A 23254-nucleotide genomic window follows, 5' to 3' on the forward strand; every position below is an offset into this window, starting at 1 on the left:
CATAGCCAGCGGTTCTTGTGAGCAGAGATGAGACTCAGGGAGAGCCAATTATGGACTGTATTGTGTGTGATCAAACACTTCTCATCGGAAACGTTGCAAGAGCTTCTTCATTGCCCCTGCAGTGTGCGGCAGAGAATTGGCATGAAGAAGGAACTGCTCGACAGTTGTGTTATGTGGGCTGCATGACACAGGCGAAATCTCTAACCAGGCTCTCATATTTGGCAGGAGACGCTATTCCCTATGCATGTTTATGTCCTCACTGTTCATTCAAAACTGAAAAGATCGACGCGACACGATCGACGGGCATACTAGAGACACTACCCAACACATCTGTGCAAAGCCTTTACCTGATTTTTCCAGTGGTTTCCATTTCGCAACCGATCGGAACTTACTTTCTGGACAACCCTCGTGTGATATCATCCGAGGCAGCGTGTAGGCCGGCGTTTGACTGACGCGGACTACATGGTAGCAGGTTGCGAAGTGTGGTGCCTCTGCCTCTCAGGCCGTATTTATCATGGGCGCAGCTGACGGCCGAAGGGAACGCCTGCTGTAATCCGCTGTATGCCCAAGTAGCAGCATCTAAAAGGCCGCTTTCTCGGACAAAAATATTTTAATAAATCCGTCATGAATAAATTTACAATCTTCATAATTTTTGTATGAAGGGCATTAAGTTGGTTTCTATTACAGAAAAAATTTAAGCTCGACTGTGTTGAAACTTCGCAGCCTAGAATTCTTAGAACAGAACCGACAGTCGAACATGACCTCTGAACTACATCTTTAAGAGACCTTGTATTGACTGTTATTTACATCAAAGTCTTGAAACTTGTTATGTCTTCACTACTTAATGGATGTAATCAAGTACTGTAATCAGAACTTTCTATCATTAATATAACTGATACTTAATCTACTGCGGCAGGCCGGAGTGTCCGAGCGGTTCTAGTCGCTATAGTCTGGAACCGCCGAATCCTGCCTCGGGCATGGATGTGTGTGATGTCCTTAGGTTGGTTAGGTTTAAGTAGTTCTAAGTTCTAGGGGACTGATGACCATAGATGTTAAGTCCCATAGTGCTCAGAGCCATTTTTAGTTCTAAGTCTAGGGGGACTGATGACCTCAGAGGTTAAGTCCCATAGTGCTCAGAGCCATTTGAACCATTTTTGAACTTAATCTACTGTAAATAGGGACGATTTTGTTCCAAATCTAGTTCTCAGTAGATGACTTGAAAACTATTAGAGGTAACTTAATGTGGACACATAGTTAAGGTTTTTATATCGAACTGACGCTTCATACCACTTTTCATCATTCAAAGTGTAATATTTAGCGCCTTCAATTTTTCGTAAAAACGCCAATTTTGACCAAAATATTGCTCCCATAAGTTGAAACTTGTAACAGTTGATTTTGACATACATTTGCACATCTCGAACAATTTTTGGCTTTCTAGCTTTATTGTTTAGCACCACTTGGTTTTTAATTAAAGCGATGTATTTAGGGAAATACATTAATCTGCTCACTCTGAGATTGAACAATTTTAACATTATGATGCTGAAGCATATGTTGACTAAGTTTGGAAAAGCTACTTCAATTTTTAATTTCATCGTTAGATTATGGCGCAATACTTCTTATGCTAAGCACAGGACCGTTGTGATGACGTGGCGCTAGCGGCAGTGAGCTAGCACACTCGCTCGCCTCTGTACCTCTAAAATGACACAGCGCTTGTTTCGCCACAGTACCTCAAGGTCCAGTCGTCGCATCCACTTTACAGCCCGCTATTTGGAATAGCGGTCTGCTTCCACCGTGGGGGCTGATGTGGTGACATCGTACAGTTAGGTAGTGTTGTATCGCGCGTGTCGTCTCTGTGAGTTTGGAAACCGCACCGTCAAGCATTTCGCGCGCCAGCCACCAGAGGCACTGTGTTTTATATACGTGTGTTATGTTTTTGTATCTTCGATGCTAGCAAGTTTATCTCATTACGAGATAACACTGATGTTTTTGTACCCTGCAAGTTAGGTTATTTTCAACTGTAAGCTCGGAATGAGCGTAGAAACCGTGTATTCCTTGTCGTCTCCTGTGGCTGTGGAAAACAAAGCTAAATTTAATATTGTTCGAAGGAGCTTTTGTGTAGTGTGGTTCCGTCGATGAAATGCACGCAGGTTCTAACAGTCGAACGACAGTCTGCCCAGCTTTTGCCGACACGTACCTTAAAGGCTGTGAGAACTTGCTCAGTAGAAGAGATGTGTTTCACATTAGCAAAGATGAAAAAGTGCTGATAGGCGTTAAGGTGCGCACTTTAGAGCCCATGTGTACTGGAAATTTTTCTTTGTTTTGGTCCACACTACAAAGACTCAAAATTTGGAAAGCAAAGAGCTTGCAGTAGAAGAGGTTTGTTTCACAGAATCGCAACTGTCAGCATGGGGAAACAGGATTTAAATGTTCAGTAGCAGCCCGTCAGCAAGTTGACAAGTGACCGTCCAATGATGCATAGTATGTGTCAGTCGTCGCCATATCAAATATCATTCTGAGGTGCAACAGTAATTACTAATTTATTATCAGCAATTCGAGTGCCTCCACTGGGCTGCAAACCACCGACCGCTGCGGGAGTGTCCGACCCGGGCACGCGGACGTTGTCTTGCTGCCACTCCGTCACACAGCCACCAGCCACCAGCATGCTGTGGTACCCGGGCCACCATTACCACTCATGGGGAACACCTGCATCAGTACACCCATAGCGATGTGGTGGGAGCAGAGGATCACCTCCCATTGTTTGCAGTCTGTCTGTTTCAGATATGCTGAACCATGTCTGTTCATGTCCATCAACAAAGCATTCTATCAGCTGAATGGCAGCCCTCTTAGCCTGCCCTCCTCCAGTAGAGACCCACTAACCTACTATTACCCTGCAGTACACCCATTACACAACAAACAATTTAGCCACTAGCTGAAAGCTCAGAGCAGCAAAAAAATACCCTAGCCTTATGCGTTCAAAGAAAAGAAATCACAGATTAAAAAAAAGGTTCAAATGGTTCTAAGCACTATGGGACTTAACATCAGAGGCCATAAGTCCCCTAGAACTTAGAATTACTTAAACCTAACTAACCTAAGGACATCACACACATCCATGCCCGAGGCAGGATTCGAACCTGCGACCGTAGCGGTGGCGCGGTTCCAGACTGAAGCACCTAGAACCGCTCGGCCAACTCGGCCGGCCAACTCACAGATCAACATGTGGGTATGTGTCCCTCTGCAAGCTGGCATTTTAACTGACTTTTTTGGACCTTTACGTAAATATCAGGTTTAAAAGAGCTTTATATTCGCTCAAAGTTTACTTCAAAACATCTTAATCATCAACAATTTTTTTTATACTTTCGTAATTTTCAAGTTGTCTTCTAACGTTAACCCTATTGTTGCGATGTCTGTTCACAGAGGACGGGGACTCCCTGCCAGTGCCGATGCCGGACAGGAGACAGCCCGTTGCACTGATCGTTCTTTGCATCTCATTGACCATCACTACGATCCTCGCAATGGCTACCTACTGCATCAAAAGTAAGCCCACCTGCTTCTGTTGGGACAGGGTTCTCGAGAGCAGACCACTGTGATCAATGTGTCCAATGTATTGTGTGAAACGGAAACCTGCAGGGTTTTGGCTACATCTACATCTACACTCCCCAAGGCACCTTACTGTTTGTGTGGCGGAGATACTTCCGGTATGACCGTCATTTGATCCCCTTCCCTGTTCCGCTCGCAAATGGTGCGTGGGGGGAACGACTGTCTATAGATCTCATTATGAGTCCTAATTACTCGAATTTTCTCGTTGTGGTCATTTACGCGAAACATATGTGGGAGAGAGGAAGTACACTACTGGCCATTAAAATTGCTACACCAAGAAGAAATGCAGATGATAAACGGGTATTCATTGGAAAAATATATTATACTATAACTGACATCTGATTACATTTTCACGCAATTTGGGTGCATAGATCCTGAGAAATCAGTACCCAGAACAACCACCTCTGGTCGTAATAACGGCCTTGATACGCCTGGGCATTGAGTCGAATAGAGCTTGATTGGCGTGTACAGGTACAGCTGCCCATGCAGATTCAACACGATACCACAGTTCATCAAGAGTAGTGACTGGCGTATTGTGACGAGCCAGTTGCTAGGCCACCATTGGCCAGACGTTTTCAATTGCTGAGAGATCTGGAGAATGTGCTGGCCAGGGCAGCAGTCTAACATTTTCTGTATCCAGAAAGGTTCGTACAGGACCTGCAACATGCGGTCGTGTATTATAATGCTGAAATGTAGGGTTTCGCAGGGATCGAATGAAGGGTTGAGCCACAGGTCGTAACACATCTGAAATGTTCCGTCCACTGTTCAAAGTGCCCTCAATGCGAACAAGAGGTGACCGAGACGTGTAACCAATGGCACCCCATACCATCACGCCGAGTGATACGCCAGTATGGCGATGACGATACACGCTTTCATTGTGCGTTCACCGCGATGTCGCCAAACACGGATGCGACCATCATGATGATATAAACAGAACCTGGATTCGTCCGAAAAAATGACGTTTTGCCATTCGTGCACCCAGGTTCGTCGTTGAGTACACCATCGCAAGCGCTCCTGTCGGTGATGCAGCGTCAAGGGTAACCGCAGCCATGGTTGTTGTCTTCCAAACGTTCCCATCTGTTGACTCAAGGATCGAGATGTAGCTGCACGATCCGTTACAGCCATGCGGATAAGATGCCTGTCATCTCGACTGCTAGTAATACGAGCCCGTTGGGATCCAGCACGGCGTTCCGTATTACCCTCCTGAACCCACCGATTCCATATTCTGCTAACAGTCATTGTATCCAGACCAACGCAAACAGCAATGTCTTGATACGATAAACCACAATCGCGATAGACTACAATCCGACCTTTATCAAAGTCGGAAACGTGATGGTACTACGCAATTCGCCTCCTTACACGAGGCATCACAACGACGTTTCACCAGGCAACGCCGGTCAAGTGCTGTTTGTGCATGAGAATTCGGTTGCAAACTTTCCTCATGTCAGCACGTTGTAGGTGTCGCCACCGTTATAAACTCCCACTGTTAGCCTTGATGACAGCTTCCACTCTCGCAGGCATACGTTCAGTCAGGTGCTGGAAGGTTTCTTGGGGAATGGTAGCCCATTCTTCACGGAGTGCTGCACTGAGGAGAGGTATCGATGTGGGTCGTTGAGGCCTGGCACGAAGTCGGCGTTCCAAAACATCCCAAATGTGTTCTATAGGATTCAGGTCAGGACTGTGCAGGTCAGTCCATTACAGGGATGTTTTTGTCGTGTAACCACTCCGCTACAGGCCGTGAGTTATGAACAGGTTCTCGGTCGTGTTGAAAAATGGCTCTGAGCACTATGGGACTCAACTGCTGTGGTCATCAGTCCCCTAGAACTTAGAACTACTTAAACCTAATTAACCTAGGAACATCACACACATCCATGCCCGAGGCAGGATTCGAACCTGCGACCGTAGCAGTCGCACGGTTCCGGACTGCGCGCCTAGAACCGCGAGACCACCGCGGCCGGCGATCGTGTTGAAAGATTCAATCGCTATCCCCTAATTGCTTTTCACCATTGGGAAGCAAGGTGCTTAAAACATCAATGTAGGACTCTGCTGTGATAGTGGCATGCAAAACAACAAGGGGTGCAAGCCCCCTCCTTGAAAAACACGACCACACCATAACACCACCGCCTCCGAATTTTACTGTTGGCACTACACACACTGGCAGATGACATTCAGCGGGCATTAACCATAGCCACACCCTGACATCGGATCGTCACTCTACGCAACGTTTTTCTACTGCTCAATCGTCCAGTGTTTACGCTCCTTACACCGAGCGAAGCGTTGTTTGGCATTTATCGGCGTGATGTGTGGCTTATGAGCAGCCGTTCGACCGTGAAATCCAAGTTTTCTCACCTCCCGCCTAACTGTCATAGTACTTGCAGTGGATCCTGATGCAGTTTGGAATTCCTGTGTGATGGTCTGGATAGATGTGTGCCTATTACACATTACGACCCTCTTCAACTGTCGGCGGTCTCTGTCAGTCAACAGACGAGGTCGGCCTGTACGCTTTTGTGCTGTACGTGTCCCTTCACGTTTCCACTGCACTGTGACATCGGAAACAGTGGACCAAGGGATGTTTAGGAGTGTGGAAATCTCGCGTACAGGCGTACGACACAAGTGACACCCAATCACCTGACCACGTTCAAAGTCCAGGAGTTCCGCGGAGCGCCCCATTCTGCTCTCTCACGATGTGTAATGACTGCTGAGGTCGCTATAATATATAGTACCTGGCAGTAGGTGGCACCACAATGTATCTAATATGAAAAACGTATGTTTTTGGGGATGTCCGGGTACTTAAACACATCAATAGTTGATAACAGAATAGACAGTTGACAACACCATCAAAAACACAACATCAAAATAAATAAGTGTTCAATTCCTAGTGATGTAAAGAGTGAAAACGAAATTTCAAATAGCAGTGATCAGACGAAGAACACCTGTAACAAAGAACAAGAACACGTGTAGATCAGTATCCACAAACTCTGTGAGTAAAACTTTAAATTATTACATCATAGAAAATCAAAAAGCGTCAGAACTATTTAAACCTATATTTACTACGTCCTAAAAGTAAACTAAACAGTAAACCAAAACTATGTACATTTTCGAGGCCACTGCAGATGCCTTGCAACGAATAAAGGCGAAACACACATGGCACAAAAATTTTGTTGTATTCAAATCTGATTAAATGGTCCTAAAGTATTATCAACATACCGTAATATTATACGCAACTGAGGACAACAAAAGTTGAAAATTTCACCAATCTGACCTCATATTTTAAGGAGAAGAAAGCACACTTGCAAGATACCTCCCCAAAAATCGATCCTGTGCAAAAATTTGGGCCGTAACTCTGACAGTATATAGTTATGGCCCTGTGAAAGTACAGCCTTCAAACTTTCGCTCGTACTGGTTGTTTGTCACTCTCTCTGCCCCACCCCCCTGCAGCAGCCTAATGCCCGAGCGCGAAGTACTTTACAGTGGAGGAAGAGGCGTGTGAATTATTATTTTCATATTGGAAACATGCTTTCTTCATTACGTCATAGCGCGCTGCTTCCAACATGTGGCTGGTACCAGATATCTCTTTGCTTTGAATATTTTTATGTTGCGAATCACAAATATAGTGTAAATGAATGAAACGAATTAGTGTACTGTTACCAGTCACCGTTTTATTTATTTCTTTCCACGACGCGTTTCGAAGGTTTAAACCTCCATCATCGGGTGGATTTACATTAGTAAGTATTACATTTGTGTGTGTGTTGTGTTACGATTTTTGGAGGAACTTGTGGCACTGCCTAGTGGAGAAACGAGACACTATTTCAGATTATGGTTTAGGATTACTTTTGACGAAAAATTAAACTGAAATCTAATGGTAACCATTAAATAAGTAAACTACAGTACCTTCAGTGGTCACAGGTTCCTTTTGCTGTCGTACACAGAAGAAAAAACTAGCCAATCTAATAAAGCAACAATTACCTCCCAAACCGAACCAAAACAGCCAAAAGAAACACACATTCTACACACCCTTCCTCACGGACCGAGACTCGGACTCGGGACCTTTGCTTTTCGCGGGCAAGTGCTCTACCATCTGAGGCAAAGGTCCCGAGTTCGAGTCTCAGTCCGGCACGCAGTTTTAATCTGCCAGGAAGTTTCATAGTCACTGCTGTTTCCTGGTGCTCGTGCTTCTTTTGTTGTGCTGCTGAGATAGTAGCGTCAGCGGGAGCCTTAATAGCAGCTGTTTCTACTCGGCATCCGTTACGGGAACAGCAAAACAGGCGGCAGCAGTATTACAAACTACAAGTATTCTCTTGTTTCTCTCATTGTCTTAAAACAAGCGATAATAAAGTCGAAGTACCAAAACTGAGAAACACATGAAAATGTGTTTTATTATATGAAAAACTGTTTGCAGAACCATCTCATTTGGACAGCTTAACTTGAAGCTCTGTTTAAGTTTCGTCCTGTCTGATAAGTGCCTCGTATAGAACACTCGATTTGTGCTGTATGTTGCTCATCAACACTGAGGGATCCTTATAAGTCAATGACAGTGTTGTGGAGAACCTGTACATTTCACAATATTATCACTAAATTCTGGTGAGGTTTGCATTGGGTTCCACAATATGCTCCACTTAGCTCTCATTATTCGTGAACACATTCAGTTAATCCTCATGGTCAGGAAAAGTGTTTCTCTACATATTATTTCCCTGGATCTAAAACCCATCGACTGTAAGAGTTGACAAAAAGACCTCGTTTCGAATAAATAAGTTGCAGACCTGTTGAATAAACTGTTTTTAGGAAGCAAGTATTTTGGTGGTGGTGGTGGTGGTGGTGGTGTGTATGTGTGTGTGTGTGTGTGTGTGTTTGTGTGTGTGTGTGTGATCTTAATTTTTTAGAAACTGACACTCTCGGAAAAAAGCTTCGCAAATATTCTTCACATCTGATAATATTTCAAAGTGGTGCAAATATTGGCAACCTGCTTTAAACGCCCATAAATGTAAAACTGTGCGCTTCGTTAAATACAAAAACGGTTGTGCCTATGACGACATTAACAATGAGTCAATTGTAATCAGCCTCTTCATACAAATTCCCAGATCCAACAAATTGTGGAGCTATGAAGTGGAATGATGACAGGCTCAGTCATGGATGTTGCACGTATTAAGACTTCTGTTCATTGGTAGGATACGGAGAAAATGGGATCAGTCTACAAATGAGATACTAGAATATTGCTCTATAGTGTAGGATCCACACTAGATAGTAATAACAGGGAATATTGAACGTATACAAAGAATATGTCATTACAGCCGGCCGCTGGTGGCCGAGCGGTTCTGGCGCTAGAGTCTGGAACCGCGCGACCGCTACGGTCGCAGGTTCGAATCCTGCCTCGGGCATGGATGTGTGTGTTGTCCTTAGGTTAGTTAGGTTTATGTAGTTCTAAGTTCTAGGGGACTTAAGACCTCAGCAGTTGAGTCCCATAGTGCTCAGAGCCATTTTTTTGTCATTACAGTGCCTGTGTTGTTTCGAATTACGATGCAGCGCTCCTTCGGGCATGCATGCATGTCCGAAGGAATGTTGCATCATAATTCAGAATAACACGGGCACCGCAATATCGTATTTACCCGCCGACGGCGTGCAAGCGACTTCCAAGTAAAATGTCTCCCCTGTACGGAAATAGAAAGGCGACCGTTCGCGGTAAACAGGAAATCGGGGTTCGAGTCGCGGCTCGGCACAAATTTTCATTGTCGTCATTCCATTATACAGCTAATGGTTGTCCACGTTCATAACTACGAATATATTTCATGTGTACAAAGGAGGACAGCACTCGCTCTGTCCTTCTTCTCGTATTCCATACGAGAATGGAACAGGGAAAAGCCCTGATAAAATGGTTCATGACTCTGAGCACTATGGGACTTAACTTCTAAGGTCATCAGTCCTCTAGAACTTAGAACTACTTAAACCTAACTATCCTAAGGACATCACACAAATCCATGAACGAGGCAGGATTCGAACCTGCGACCGTAGCGGTCACGCGGTTCCAGACTGTAGCGCCTAGAACCGCACGGCCACCCAAGCCGGCAATAAATGTGTGCCCTGATAAAAGCAACAGTGAGAAGTACTCTCTGCTATGTACTTCACATTGGCCCGCAGAATATAGTTTTGGGTGCAGCTTTGGTATTTAAATCACGATAAAAATTTTATGGCGTTATTTTTTTACCTACACTTGTCTCAATAGTTTACGAGGGGTAGCCATAAAGATTCAGTTATCAGCTAGAAAAAAATGAGGTTGCGTAATTTTTTTTTTTTTAGTTGTTTGAATGTACATGTCTGCAGTTGGTCCACCCGCGACACAGTACCGTATCACGCCACTAGGGGGCCAAATCAAACTGGCGCACTCAGTGTCCACTTAAACAATGGGCTACGCCATTTTGTTTTGATCGATGTAGCGGCATGATAGGGTCCTGTGTCGCGGGGGCATTTAGTAGCAAAGATGTACACTCAAACAAAGAAAATTTTAATTATGTAATTTCTTCAGCTGATAGTAAACCATAAACCCCTCAAAGTGTATGCTAAGTTTCACGGAAGCTCGAAATTTAGTGCGGACGTCAACGCAAGATGCTTTTAATTGTTTCCACAATGAAACACTCTTAAAATATGGTAGAAAACCCAAAGAGATTCTGGTCGTATGTAAAGTACACCAGAGGCAAAAAACAGTGAATACCGTCACTGCGCGATAGCGATGGAAATGTTACCGATGATCGTGTCACTAAAACGGAGTTATTAAATACAGTATTCCGTAATTGCTTCACGAAAGAAGACGAAGTAAATATTCCAGAATTCGAAACCAGAACAGCTGTTAGCATGAGTGACATAAAAGTAGATATCTTAGGTGTTGCGAAACAACTCAAATCACTTAATAAAGGCAAGTCTTCCGGTCCAGATGGTATAACAATCATGTTCCTTTCAGAGTATGCAGACACAATATCTCCTTTCTTAGCAATCATATACAACCGCTCACTTGACGAAAGGTCCGTTCCTAAAGACTGGAAATTAGCACAGGTCACACCAATATTCAGGAATGGAAATAGGAGTAACCCATTGAATTACAGTCCCATATCACTGACCTCAATTTGCAGTACGATTTTGGAGCATATACCGTACTCGAACAATATGAATCACCTTGAAGAAAATGACTTATCGACACATAACCAACACGGATTCAGAAAATATCGTTCTTGTGCCACACAGCTAGCTCTTTATTCCCATGAAGTAATGAGTGCTGTCGACAAGGGATCTCAGATCGATTCCATATTCCTAGATTTCCAGAAGGCTTTTGATACCGTTCCTCACAAGCGACTGTTAATCAAATTGCGTGCATATGGAGTATCGTCTCAGTTGTGTGACTGGATTCGTGATTTCCTCTCAGAGAGGTCACAGTTCGTAGTGATAGATGGTAAATCATCGAGTAGAACAGAAGTAATATCGGGCGTTTCGCAAGGTAGTGTCATAGGCCCTCTGCTGTTCCTGATTTACATAAATGACCTAGGCGATAATCTGAGAATCCCCCTTAGATTGTTTGCAGATGACGCTGTAATTTATCGTCTAGTAAAATCATCAGACGATCAATTCCAATTACAAAATGATCTAGAGAGAATTTCTGTATGGTGCGAAAAGTGGCAATTGGCACTGAAAAAAGAAAAGTGCGAGATCATCTTCATGGATACTAAAAGAAATCCGATAAATTTTGGGTATTCGATAAATCTCACATATCTAAGGGCTGTCAATTTGACCAAATACCTAGGAATTAAAATTACGAGCAACTTAAATTGAAAAGACCACATAGATAATATTGTGGGGAAGGCGAAACAAAGACTGCGCTTTGTTGGCAGAACACTTAGAAGATGCGACAAACCCACTAAAGAGACAGTATACCTTACACTTGTCCGTCCTGTGCTGGTATATTGCTGAGCGGTATGGGATCCTTACCAGGTAGGATTGACGGAGGGCATCGAAAAAGTGCAAAGAAGGGCCGCTCGTTTCGTGTTATCGCGCAATAAGGGTGAGAGTGTCAGTGATATGACACGCGAGTTGTGATGGCGGTCACTTAAACAAAGGCGGTTTTCTTTCCGGTGAGATCTGTTTACGAAATTTCAATCACCAAATTTCTCTTCCGAATGCGAAAATATTTTGTTGACACCCACTTACGTAGGGAGAAATGATCATCGTAATAAAATAAGAGAAATCAGAGCTCGAAGGGAAAGATTTAGGTGCTTCTTTTTCCCAAGCGCCATTCGAGAGTGGAATGGTAGAGAAGTAGTATGAAAATGGTTCGATGAACCCTCTGCCAGGCACTTATGTGTGAATTGCAGAGTAACCATGTAGATGTAGATGTACGCTGGCTGAAGACTTCGTGTCACCTCATCGGCATCCTCATACTTCGCAGCACGGCTGCTGTGCAACCTGTCGTTGGGAGGAACAGTCCCGCTGGAGCTGAAATCGTCGGACATGTCGTGTCCTCTGGTGCAAGCCGCTCCCCCTACGTCCGCCATCCTCCTGCTGTACTCCCGGGACAGCGACGCCTTCGTGCGGCTCATGGAGGCCTTCCGGAAGCTGCTCACCGCCCTCACCGGCCTCGAGGTATCTGGCGACGCTGCGCATTGTTGTTGAAGTGGTTTTCATTCCAAGCAAGTATGCCCTGTGCAAACAAGTCATCCTTCTTTATAACTGCTGCAACCTACATCCATCTGAACGTGCGTACTACATTTGACCCTTGGTTCCCTCTACAGTTTTTACCTCTCACATTCTCTCCATTATCAACCTGATGATTCCTTGATATCGTAGGATGTGTCCTAAACCGATCCCTGCCTTTTGTCAGATTGTACCATAAATTTCTTTTCTCCTCAGTTCTGTTCATTATATCTTCACTAGCAGTTACTGGTGGCTGTGCTCTGCCAGTAGTTTCTTTTTTTTTTTTATGAAGTGTGAGACGATGAATAAGTAAGCTAGTGTACATCCAGTAACGTCAGCTGCCCTCGCTAACCTTCCTGGTAAGCATAGCTTGTGATGTGCACATGCCCCTCCACTCCCAACTACCCCAATCCACAGTGACACAGCACACACAGTGTCACTGCTGTGCAGTGCATGCAGTAGGGCGTGGGCATCTGTACATTACACAGCGTATATATCAGATAGCAGAAAGGTGGAAGGAGTATATAGAGGGTCTCTACAAGGGCGATGTACTTGAGGACAATATTATGGAAATGGAAGAGGATGAAGATGAAAGAGGAGATATGATACTGCGTGAAGAGTTTGGCAGAGCACTGAAAGACCTAAGTCGAGAAAAGGCCCCGGGAGTAGACAATAGTCCATTAGAAATACTGATAGCCTTGAGAGAGCCATCCCTGACAAAACTCTACCATCTGCTGAGCAATATGTATCAGGCAGGCGAAATATACTCAGACTTCAAGAAGAATATAATAATTCCAATCCCAAATAAATCCCAAATAAATATAATGCTTTTCTAAAGACCTTTCTCATGCTCTTTGAAAGTTGCTTTCCATTACAACGTTTAAAACAGGGTACTAGCACAAACAGGCAGCCTGGGTGGCTGACTAGAGGGATAAGAATATCTTGTAGAACAAAGTGGCAATTATATCAAAACGCTAGAAACAGTCAAAATCTAAATGCAGCAGCCCATTACAAACAGTATTGTAAGGTGCTTAAAAATGTTATTAGGAAGGCAAAAAGTATGTGGTATGCAGATAGAATAGCTAAGTCTCAGGATAAAATTAAAACCATATGGTCAGTCGTAAAGGAAGTGGCTGGTCTGCAGAGACAGGTCGAGGATATAGAATTAGCGCGTAGTGGGAATGTCCGTGTTACTGATAAGTCGCATATATGTACAGTATTTAATAATCACTTTCTGAATATAGCAGGTGAACTAAATAGAAACCTAATTCCAACAGGGAATCATATAGCGCTCTTAGAAAAAAGTGTTCCGAGACTGTTACCTGAAATGCTCCTCCATGATACTGACAAGAGGGAGATTGAGTTAATAATTAAATCACTAAAGACCAAGAACTCTCATGGATATGACGGGGTATCTAGCAGAATACTGAAGTATTGTTCTATGTATGTTAGCCCAGTACTTAGCCATATCTGTAACTTTTCCTTTAGGAGTGGTCGGTTTCCCGATCGATTAAAATACTCGGTAGTGAAGCCACTTTATAAAAAGGGAGACATTGATAATGTTGACAATTTTAGACCTATTTATATGCCATCGGTGTTTGCTAAAGTTATCGAGAAGGTTGTATATACAAGGTTACTGGAGCATTTAATTCACATAATTTGCTGTCAGATGTTCAGTTTGGTTTTAGAAATGGTTTAACAACTGAAAATGCTATATTCTCTTTTCTCTGTGAGGTTTTCGACGGATTAAATAAAAGGTTGCGAACGCTGGGTGTTTTCTTTGATTTAACGAAGGCTTTTGACTGTGTTGACCACAAAATATTACTGCAGAAGTTGGACCATTATGGAGTAAGGGGAGTAGCTTACAATTGGTTCGCCTCTTACTTTAAGAACAGAAAGCAGAGGGTAATTCTCCGCTATATTGAGAGTGGTAGTGATGTTCAGTCCCAATGGGGCACTGTTAAGTGGGGCGTTCCCCAAGGGTCGGTGCTGGGGCCACTGCTGTTTCTTATTTATATAAATGATATGCCTTCTAGTATTACAGGTGATTCAAAAATATTTCTGTTTGCTGATGACACCAGCTTGATAGTGAAGGATCTTGTGTGTAATATTGAAACAGTAACAAATAATTTAGTTCATGAAATAAGTTCGTGGCTTGTGGAAAATAATTTGATGCTAAATCACAGTAAGACTCAGTTTTTACAGTTTCTAACTCACAATTCAACAAGAACTGACATTTTAATCAGACAGAATGGGCATGTTATAAGCGAGACGGAACAGTTCAAGTTCCTAGGCGTACGGATAGATAGTAGGCTGTTGTGGAAAGCCCATGTTCAGGATCTTGTTCAGAAACTAAATGCTGCTTTATTTACCATTAGAACAGTATCTGAAATAAGTGACACTTCAACACGAAAAGTAGTCTACTTCGCATATTTTCATACGCTTATGTCGTATGGTATTATTTTTTGGGGTAATTCTTCTGATTCAAAAAGGGTATTTTTGGCTCAAAAACGGGCTGTTCGAGCTATACGTGGTGTAAGTTCGAGAACCTCTTGTCGACCCCTATTCAAAAATCTGGGAATTCTGACATTGCCCTCACAGTATATATTTTCTTTAATGTCGTTTGTTGTTAGCAATATTAGCCTATTCCCAAGAGTTAGCAGCTTTCACTCAGTTAATACTAGGCAGAAATCAAATCTGCATGTAGAATGCAGTTCCTTGACTCTTGTGCAGAAAGGAGTGCAGTATTCTGCTGCATCCATTTTCAATAAGCTACCACAAGAACTCAAAAATCTTAGCAGTAGCCCAAACTCTTTTAAGTCTAAACTGAAGAGTTTCCTCATGGCTCACTCCTTCTATTCTGTCGAGGAGCTCCTGGAAGAGCTAAAAAATTAAGCAAATTCCAGTGTTACATTGTTGATTGTCTTCATTTAAACTTATGACTTGTCACCTGAATATGTTTTTTTTTCTATATTTCATTTTATCTGTTTCTAATATCGTGTTATAATTTCATGTATTGACTCGTTCCATGACCATGGAGATTTCTCCTTAATTTGGTCCCACGGAACAATAAATAAATAAATAAATAAATAAATAAAAAGAAAGCAGGTGTTGACAGATGTGAAAATTACCGAACTATCAGTTTAATAAGACACGGCTGCAACATACTGACACGAATTATTTACAGACGAATGGAAAAACTGGTAGAAGCCGACCTCGGGGAAGATCAGTTTGTATTCTGTAGAAATGTTGGAACACGTGAGACTACGACTTATGTTAGAAGATAGATTAAGTAAAGGCAAACCTACGTTTCTAGCACTTGTAGACTTAGATAAACCTTTTGAGAAAGTAGTCTGGAACACTCTATTTCAAATTATGAAGGTGACATGGGTCAAATACAGAGAGCGAAAGGCTGTTTACAATTTGTACAGAAAACAGATGACAGTTATGAGAGTCGAGGGACATGAAAGGGAAGCAGTGGTTGGGAAGGGAGTGAGACAGGGTTCTAGCCTATCCCAAACATTATTTAATCTGTATATTGAGCTAGCAGTAAAGGAAACAAAAGAAAAATTCGGAGTAGGAATTAAAATCCTTGTAGAAGAAATAAAAACTTTGAGGTTTGCCAATGACATCGTAATTCTGTCAGACACAGCAAAGGACTTGCAAGAGCAGTTGAACGGAATGGACAATGTCTTTAAAAGGGGATATAGGATGAACATCAACAAGCAAGACGAGGATAATGGAAAGTAGTAGAATTAAATCGGGTGATGCTGCGGGTATTAGATTAGGAAATGAGACACTGAAAGTAGTAGATGAGTTTTGCTATGTAGGGAGCAAAATAACTGATGATGGTCGAAGTAGAGAGGATATAAAATGTAGACTTGCAATGGCAAGGAAATCGTTTCTGAGGAAGAGAAATTTGTTAACATCGAGTGTAGATTTAAGTTTCAGGAAGTCGTTTCTGAAAGTACTTGTGTGGAGTGTAGCCATGTATGGAAGTGGAACATGGGCGTTAAATAGTTTAGACTAGAAGAGAATAGAAGCTTTCGAAATGTGGTGCTACAGAAGAATGCTGATTATTAGATGGGTAGATCACATAACTAATGAAGAGATACTTAATAGAATTGGAGAGAAGAGAAATTTGTGGCACAACTTGACTAGAAGAAGGGATCGGTTGGTAGGACATGTTCTGAGGCATCAAGGGATCACCAATTTAGTATTGGAGGGCAGCGTGGAGGGTAAAAATCGTAGAGGGAGACAAAGAGATGAATACACTAAGCAGATACAGAAGGATGTAGGTTGCAGTAGGTACTGGGAGATGAAGAAACTTGCACAGGATAGAGTAGCATGGAGAGCTGTATCAAATCAGTCTCTGCACTGAAGACCACAACAACAAACAACATATTAGTCAACAAATTTAATAATTTTGTTTCATGGTTTATGTTCACTGATACAAAAGTGGATGTTCCATTCATTACTTCACCCTCTTAGGTATCGATTTTATTTTAATTGATTTTTGCTTTATAAAGCAGCCTATCTTCTTCCTTAGGACTCAAAATGCAACTGACAGGTTGTGGAGGAGGAGGAGATTGGTGTTTAACATCTCATCAACAACAAGCTCATTAGAGATAGAGCACAAGCTCAGATTAGGGAAGGACAGGGAAGGAAATCGACCGTGCCCATTCAAAGAAACCATTCCGGCATTTGCCTGAAGTGATTCCGCGAAATCATGGAAAATCTAAATCAGGATGGGCGGACTTGGGTGTGAACCATCGTCCTCCTGAATGGAAGTATGGATAAACACATATAGGATTGTATAAGCGTTGTATTCTAGCTGTTACCTGTGGCTGTGCTCACATATCAGTAAAATGAAATGAAATGGGGGCGTGGTTTTTTGGCCAGGAGACCCCATTCAGAATGTTCGGCTGCTTGGTGCCAGACTTTTTATTTGTTGGCACTTTACTTGCACGTCAATGATGATTAAAGTTATGAGGAGGACGTCACACACTCACAGACCCCACTGTATCAAACCAAACCTGCCCAGGAATCAAACCTAGGGCCCTGTGATTGAGGATCAGCAATACCAACCACAACACTACAAGCTATTGATGCAAATCTGTACTTTTGTTACGATGAGTGATGGTGATGGTACTAAAATAAAATGTGGAGTTTCTTAAAGTATTAAATAGCTTAAACTGATGAAAAAATAATTTGTAGTTCGGCGCAGCGGAAAATTTTTATACTTGTTATGTGCAATAATGTCAGCTGCCCTTACATGTCAACCTGTTACCCGCAGCTGCTCTCGCATATCAGAATCAAACGTGCCCTCACTAAAAGCCTCTCCCATTCTACATGTAAAGGCGTGACATCTCTCTGTTCATCGTAGAACACTTAAATGACGCTGTCATTGTAAACCTTCAAGCGGCTCAGAAGCTATAATAGACACGTGATGCTCAGCAATTAAAATGCGACAGGTTTCTGACTGCTATTAGTATGTAAGTACGGATTAAACACGTTTAGGATTGTATAAGCATTGCATTCACTACGTTGAATCGTATTATGTAGAATATATCAAATTTTCACAAACTGATAAAGTTCAAAAGTCAAAGAGTAAACAGATTTTTCAAGAGTAATTGTTGTTCCATATTGCGCGTTATATTATTCAAATCAATAAATATTTATAACACACACTTTCTAAAGAAGCCTACGTTCTTTCTCAGCATACAAGCTACCACCATACCTAATTTCATTAAAATCTGTTTGGTAGTTTAGTCGTGAAAGCGTAACAGAGTTACTTTCACATTCATAATGTTACTATGGATTAGTTGATCTATCAGATCTTCAGAACCTTTGTAACTACACATTTCAAAAACTTCTGTTTTTCTCTTATCTGATCTGTTAATCATCCTCGCTTCACTTCTATGCAAGGCTACATTCTAGATAAATACCTTCAGAAAAGACTTTGTACCACTTAAATTTTATATTCGATGTTAACAAAATTTTCTTTTCAGAAACTTTTTTCTTGCTACTGGCTACTTCCGTCATCATCATTTATTTTGCTTTCCAAGTAACAAAACTCATCAACTACTTTTAGTGTCTCATTTCCTAACCTCATTTCCTCAGCATCATTCCATTGTCCTTGTTTTTTTTGTGTTCGTCCTATAAAGTTTTTTGAAGACACTGTCGAGGTCCGTTCAACTGATCAGGTTTTTTGTCTTCTCTGACAGAACCGCAGTGACATCAGCATGCCTCAGAGTTTTATTTCCTCTCCCTGAACTGTAATTCACTATTATTGCCTTTGCCTTTTCAGACGTGGAGATTACTGGCGTTGCTCAAGATTCTTGTATTCTCCCCTATCTGAAAGTTATTTCTTGCCTGTGTTTGCTCAGTTCAAAAAAATTCAGTATTCTGTGTCGCAATCATTACTAAAAGTCAACTTTCGCCTTAACCAAGGTAAAAATGTATGGTTTCAATCTGTAACCACTTCGACACGCAGACAATGACTGCACGCGAGGCTCATCGTGAAAAGTCAGTTAACATTTGAAAGTCCGCAGCCCGTGGTCGTGCGGTAGCGTTCTCGCTTCCCACGCCCGGGTTCGATTCCCGGCGGGGTCAGGGATTTTCTCTGCCTCGTGATGACTGGGTGTTGTGTGATGTCCTTAGGTTAGTTAGGTTTAAGTAGTTCTAAGTTCTAGGGGACTGATGACCACAGATGTTAAGTCCCATAGTGCTCAGAGCCATTTGAACCATTTTAACATTTGAAAACGCCTTAACTCACGGAATAATGTAGTCAGAAAGGTAAAAATTGACACATATGCCTGAAATGACATGCGGTTTTATTGAGACCAAAAACGAGTGTTAAAACTGTCTAATTGATGGCACTGGACAGCAATGCGTCATTCGCGCCATATGAAAACCATTTGTTATGAAGAATAAATTGTTATGCTAATTATTGCATCCGTGTCGTATGAAGCACCATCTGTTGGTCTTTTGTGCACTTCTTTCGTTTCAGTAAAACTGCATGCCATTTCAAGCAAGTGTGTTAATTTTTACCTCTCTGCCTATTCTCCCTACATTATTCTGTGAAGTTTTGAATTTTAAGATGTTAGTGGTCTTTTGGAACACCCTGTACTACCCAAAATAATAAAATAGCTCACAGAATAGGCAACATTTTAAAGAAACAAGGACTTCAAATAGAATACACAACAGAAAAAAACAAAACAACCTCAGAAGACAGGAAATATCCACAGATAAATCATCACACTGGGCATATATAGGAACTTATAAGCAACTGCTGCCAGTCAGTATGCACCGTGAAAAGATGAAGGAACTTTAAAACAAGATTTTCAGAACACCTCAAATCCTAAAAAGTAACAGCTCCCATAGCGCATTTACTAACGAGTTAATAGAACACAGTCATCACCCTATTAAAGTAGAAACAGGTTTAAAATTACTAAAATCCATCCACAGCCTGCACCGTAAACTTAAAATAGAAGAAAACTTCCGCATACAGAAGGCATTAGCAGAAGAAAAACAGATTATAAACGATTGCCCTATACAATGCTACGGCACGATATTTAACACGATGAAGGAGCTGTACAGAAAAGACGACACAGATAAACGCGAACGCACACGCAAGCGCGCGGTCAGAGGGAGAGAGAAGCAAACTGATATGAGAACAAGTGAACGTCAACAGGGACTCGACACAGAGAAGCAACATTAACAACATATTTTGAAAAGTGAAAAAAGTGCTACTTGCGAATGAAGTTCTGCAGAGTATGTGTTGTGTTTGTGAGTGCAACACATTAGAATGCAGATGAGAAAAGATGTTTCGAAACTAACCGTAAATAATCACAATGTACGGTCGCGACGTATTTTTCGCACACTAAAATTGCGTTTATGGATAAAATGATATGTTAACTCGCCAACCGAATTCACAGTAACTTTAATAAGTTGCGGTCGGCAAGCTACCATTATACAGTAATCTACAGAGGGTCCTACACAGCCCTACAATGTAGAACACTGAAGGTAATAACAACAACAGATAAAACCTGCTTGAGGCCTAATTTCCTTAGGATAATTATTGCTTAAAACATGTTCACATTTTATGTAACTGAGCAACTGACGATGGCACAAAGGTGCTGAAACCTCGACATAAAAGTTTTCTAGGTATGATACCGCGTCATAATGTAAAAACTACTGCTGCTGCAGACAAACCAACGTTTCGGCCACGATTGCAGCGGCCTTCTTCTGGGTCTAATGGTGCGTTCTAGCTATGCAGTGTCCTTTGTATTTTGTTGTTAGTGTTCACTGCGCATGCCATTGCGTCATAATTTTACAATGTAGTTAGTTTCATTGGTCACTTAAGGAAGAAGGAGAAGGAACTTTATTTCGATAGGTTATTGCGGTGGAGGGAGAACGTGACCTCTGTTGTCTATTGGCTCTTGTGTTATGTACCATGATTGGTGCCCACCGTCGAATGAGAAGTTTGCTGCTGTTTACCAACTGCTGGACGTCGGCCGCGCGGCGGCAGTTACTCGCCGGTAGTGCTCGTGTCTCGTATTGACAGTGCGGTCTGTTGGGCTCTGATTGCTGGCAGCCAAGATGGGGCAAGCCTGAGACCATCCTCCCTGTTCATGTTGTTAGGGTGTTTAAGTATTTCGATGGCCTTTCTGATTTTGCGTTTCGTCATAATTGACTGCTTGGCCAACACACAGGCTTCGCTGAATTTTATTTCTTTTCCGCAGTCTCGCTGGTGTTCTGCCACTGCGGATAGGCAAACACCTTCGCCGCGTTGGGGTGCAACCTGTCTTCTATAGTGGTTGCAGGATCCAGGACGTGCTAGGCTCCACTAAGGACAAGATGGATGAATTACACACTGCAGGCGTTTACAAGGTGGAATGCGAATGTGGAGAGGCATACATCGGCGAAACTGGTAGGCCAATAGCAACGCGCATTCGGGAACACGAGCGTTATATTCGTCTAGGGCAACACAACAAATCCGCAGTGGCAGAGCACCAGCGAGACTGCGGAAAAGAAATAAAATTCAGCGAAGCCTGTGTGTTGGCCAAGCAGTCAATTATGACGAAACGCAAAATCAGAAAGGCCATCGAAATACTTAAACACCCTAACAACATGAACAGGGAGGATGGTCTCAGGCTTGCCCCATCTTGGCTGCCAGCAATCAGAGCCCAACAGACCGCACTGTCAACACGAGACACGAGCACTACCGGCGAGTAACTGCCGCCGCGCGGCCGACGTCCAGCAGTTGGTAAACAGCAGCAAACTTCTCATTCGACGGTGACCACCAATCATGGTACATAACACAAGAGCCAATAGACAGCAGAGGTCACGTTCTCCCTCCACCGCATTAACCTATCAAAATAAAGTTCCCTCTCCTTCTTCCTTAAGTAACCAATGAAACTAACTACATTGTAAAATTATGACGCAATGGCATGCGCAGTGACCACTAACAACACAATACAAACGACACTCTGATCTCGGCGGAGGTTCGAGTCCTCCCTCGGGCATGGGTGTGTGTGTTTGTCCTTAGGATAATTTATGTTAATACTGTGTAAGCTTAGGGACTGATGACCTTAGCAGTTAATCCCATAAGATTTCACACACATTTGAACATTTTTTTTTTTTTAACAAGGGACACTGCATAGCCAGAACGCACCATTAGACCCAGAAGAAGGCCGCTGCAGTCGTGGCCGAAACATTGGTTTTTCTCCAGCAGCAGTAGTTTTTACATTGTGACGCGGTACCATACCCAGAAAACTTTTATGTCGACTGACTCTGGCCGCAGAAGCCTACGCAATTATAACTGCTGAAACCTGGGTTTATAAAAAAACAGCCAGGACTGACATCCAGTAATTTTGTCTGCTAACATGGGTACCGCAACACCTTCGAAATCAAATGATGAATCGCTGAAAGTGAGGGTAGACTCGTCATCTCAGCAATGGAATCATAGACTCTGTGTGCTGATGGTCTGATAAGTGACATGCTTTGCGAGCTTTCGGACGAATTACAGAGTGATCAGAAGTCAGTAACTGATAGCTGTGTCAATGGAAGTGGAATGGTGGCTTGTGATGTGCGACGCCCCACGTAGACGACGGTACATCGGACACACAAAGTGGTCACACTAGCGTGTACAGCGGCAGCTTTCCTTCCAAATATCTGCAAGATTTTATCTCACCAACGGTGAATTGCACGCTCGTGGTGGCAGCTTCTTGACGTGGCTACAGTGAACGCCAGCGTTATTTTCAGCGAAATGAATGTAAGAGATTAAACGACTTTAAAGGAGTTTAGAGTTTCTCTGACTGCAGAGCACGTGAGGAATCAATGTGTTCGGAAGAAAACAAGAAGGAATAAAGCACTACACGTAGACTGTTATAAACTATAGGTTCCATGAGCTAAAAGCGTAAATTAAGCAACTCATGAAGGTGTAAATTGTGTAGGGCAATAAGACACTTTCGTTGTACCAAATTAATGTGCCAGACACGATGGGCTGGACTACGCAAGAGTAAAAATAAGAACTGTTTTGCAGAGTAGCACGAAAAGTGAACTTTCAGTGGTTTGCCAGTTGTTTCGCTATGATACTGTATACGAGGGTGACTCAAATGAAAACCTTTAATATTTTTTAAATATTATTTATTGTGCAGCAGTGGTACAAAGCTGTACCACTTTTCAACACAATCTCCCCCACGCTCAATGCAAGTCCTCCGGCGCTTACAAAGTGCATAAATTCCTTTAGAAAAAAATTCTTTTGATAGTCCACGCAACCACTCATGCAGCGCGTGACATACCTCTTGATCAGAACGGAACTTCTTTCCTCCCATTGCGTCTTTGAGTGGTCCAAACATATGGAAATCACTTGGGGCAAGGTCTGGTGAGTATGGTGGATGAGGAAGACACTCAAAATGCAGGTCTGTGATTGTTGGAACTGTTATACGGGCAGTGTGGGGTGTTGCATTGTCATGTTGCA

The 23254-nt window shown here is 42.6% G+C and overlaps 1 protein-coding gene across 5 annotated transcripts in view; it reads left to right on the top strand.

Moving 5' to 3' along the window:
• Positions 1–23254, top strand: part of LOC126195432 (uncharacterized) — a 455740-nt gene that overhangs the window by 278636 nt on the left and 153850 nt on the right. For all 5 annotated transcript variants that reach the window (XM_049934050.1, XM_049934049.1, XM_049934046.1 and 2 more), the window contains exons 7-8: positions 3415–3534; positions 12023–12216. In XM_049934050.1, coding sequence (XP_049790007.1) covers positions 3415–3534; positions 12023–12216 — 314 coding nt within the window. The remainder of the gene's footprint in view (positions 1–3414; positions 3535–12022; positions 12217–23254) is intronic.

The sequence above is a fragment of the Schistocerca nitens genome, chromosome 7, assembly GCF_023898315.1.
Source record: "Schistocerca nitens isolate TAMUIC-IGC-003100 chromosome 7, iqSchNite1.1, whole genome shotgun sequence".
NCBI lineage: Eukaryota > Metazoa > Arthropoda > Insecta > Orthoptera > Acrididae > Schistocerca > Schistocerca nitens.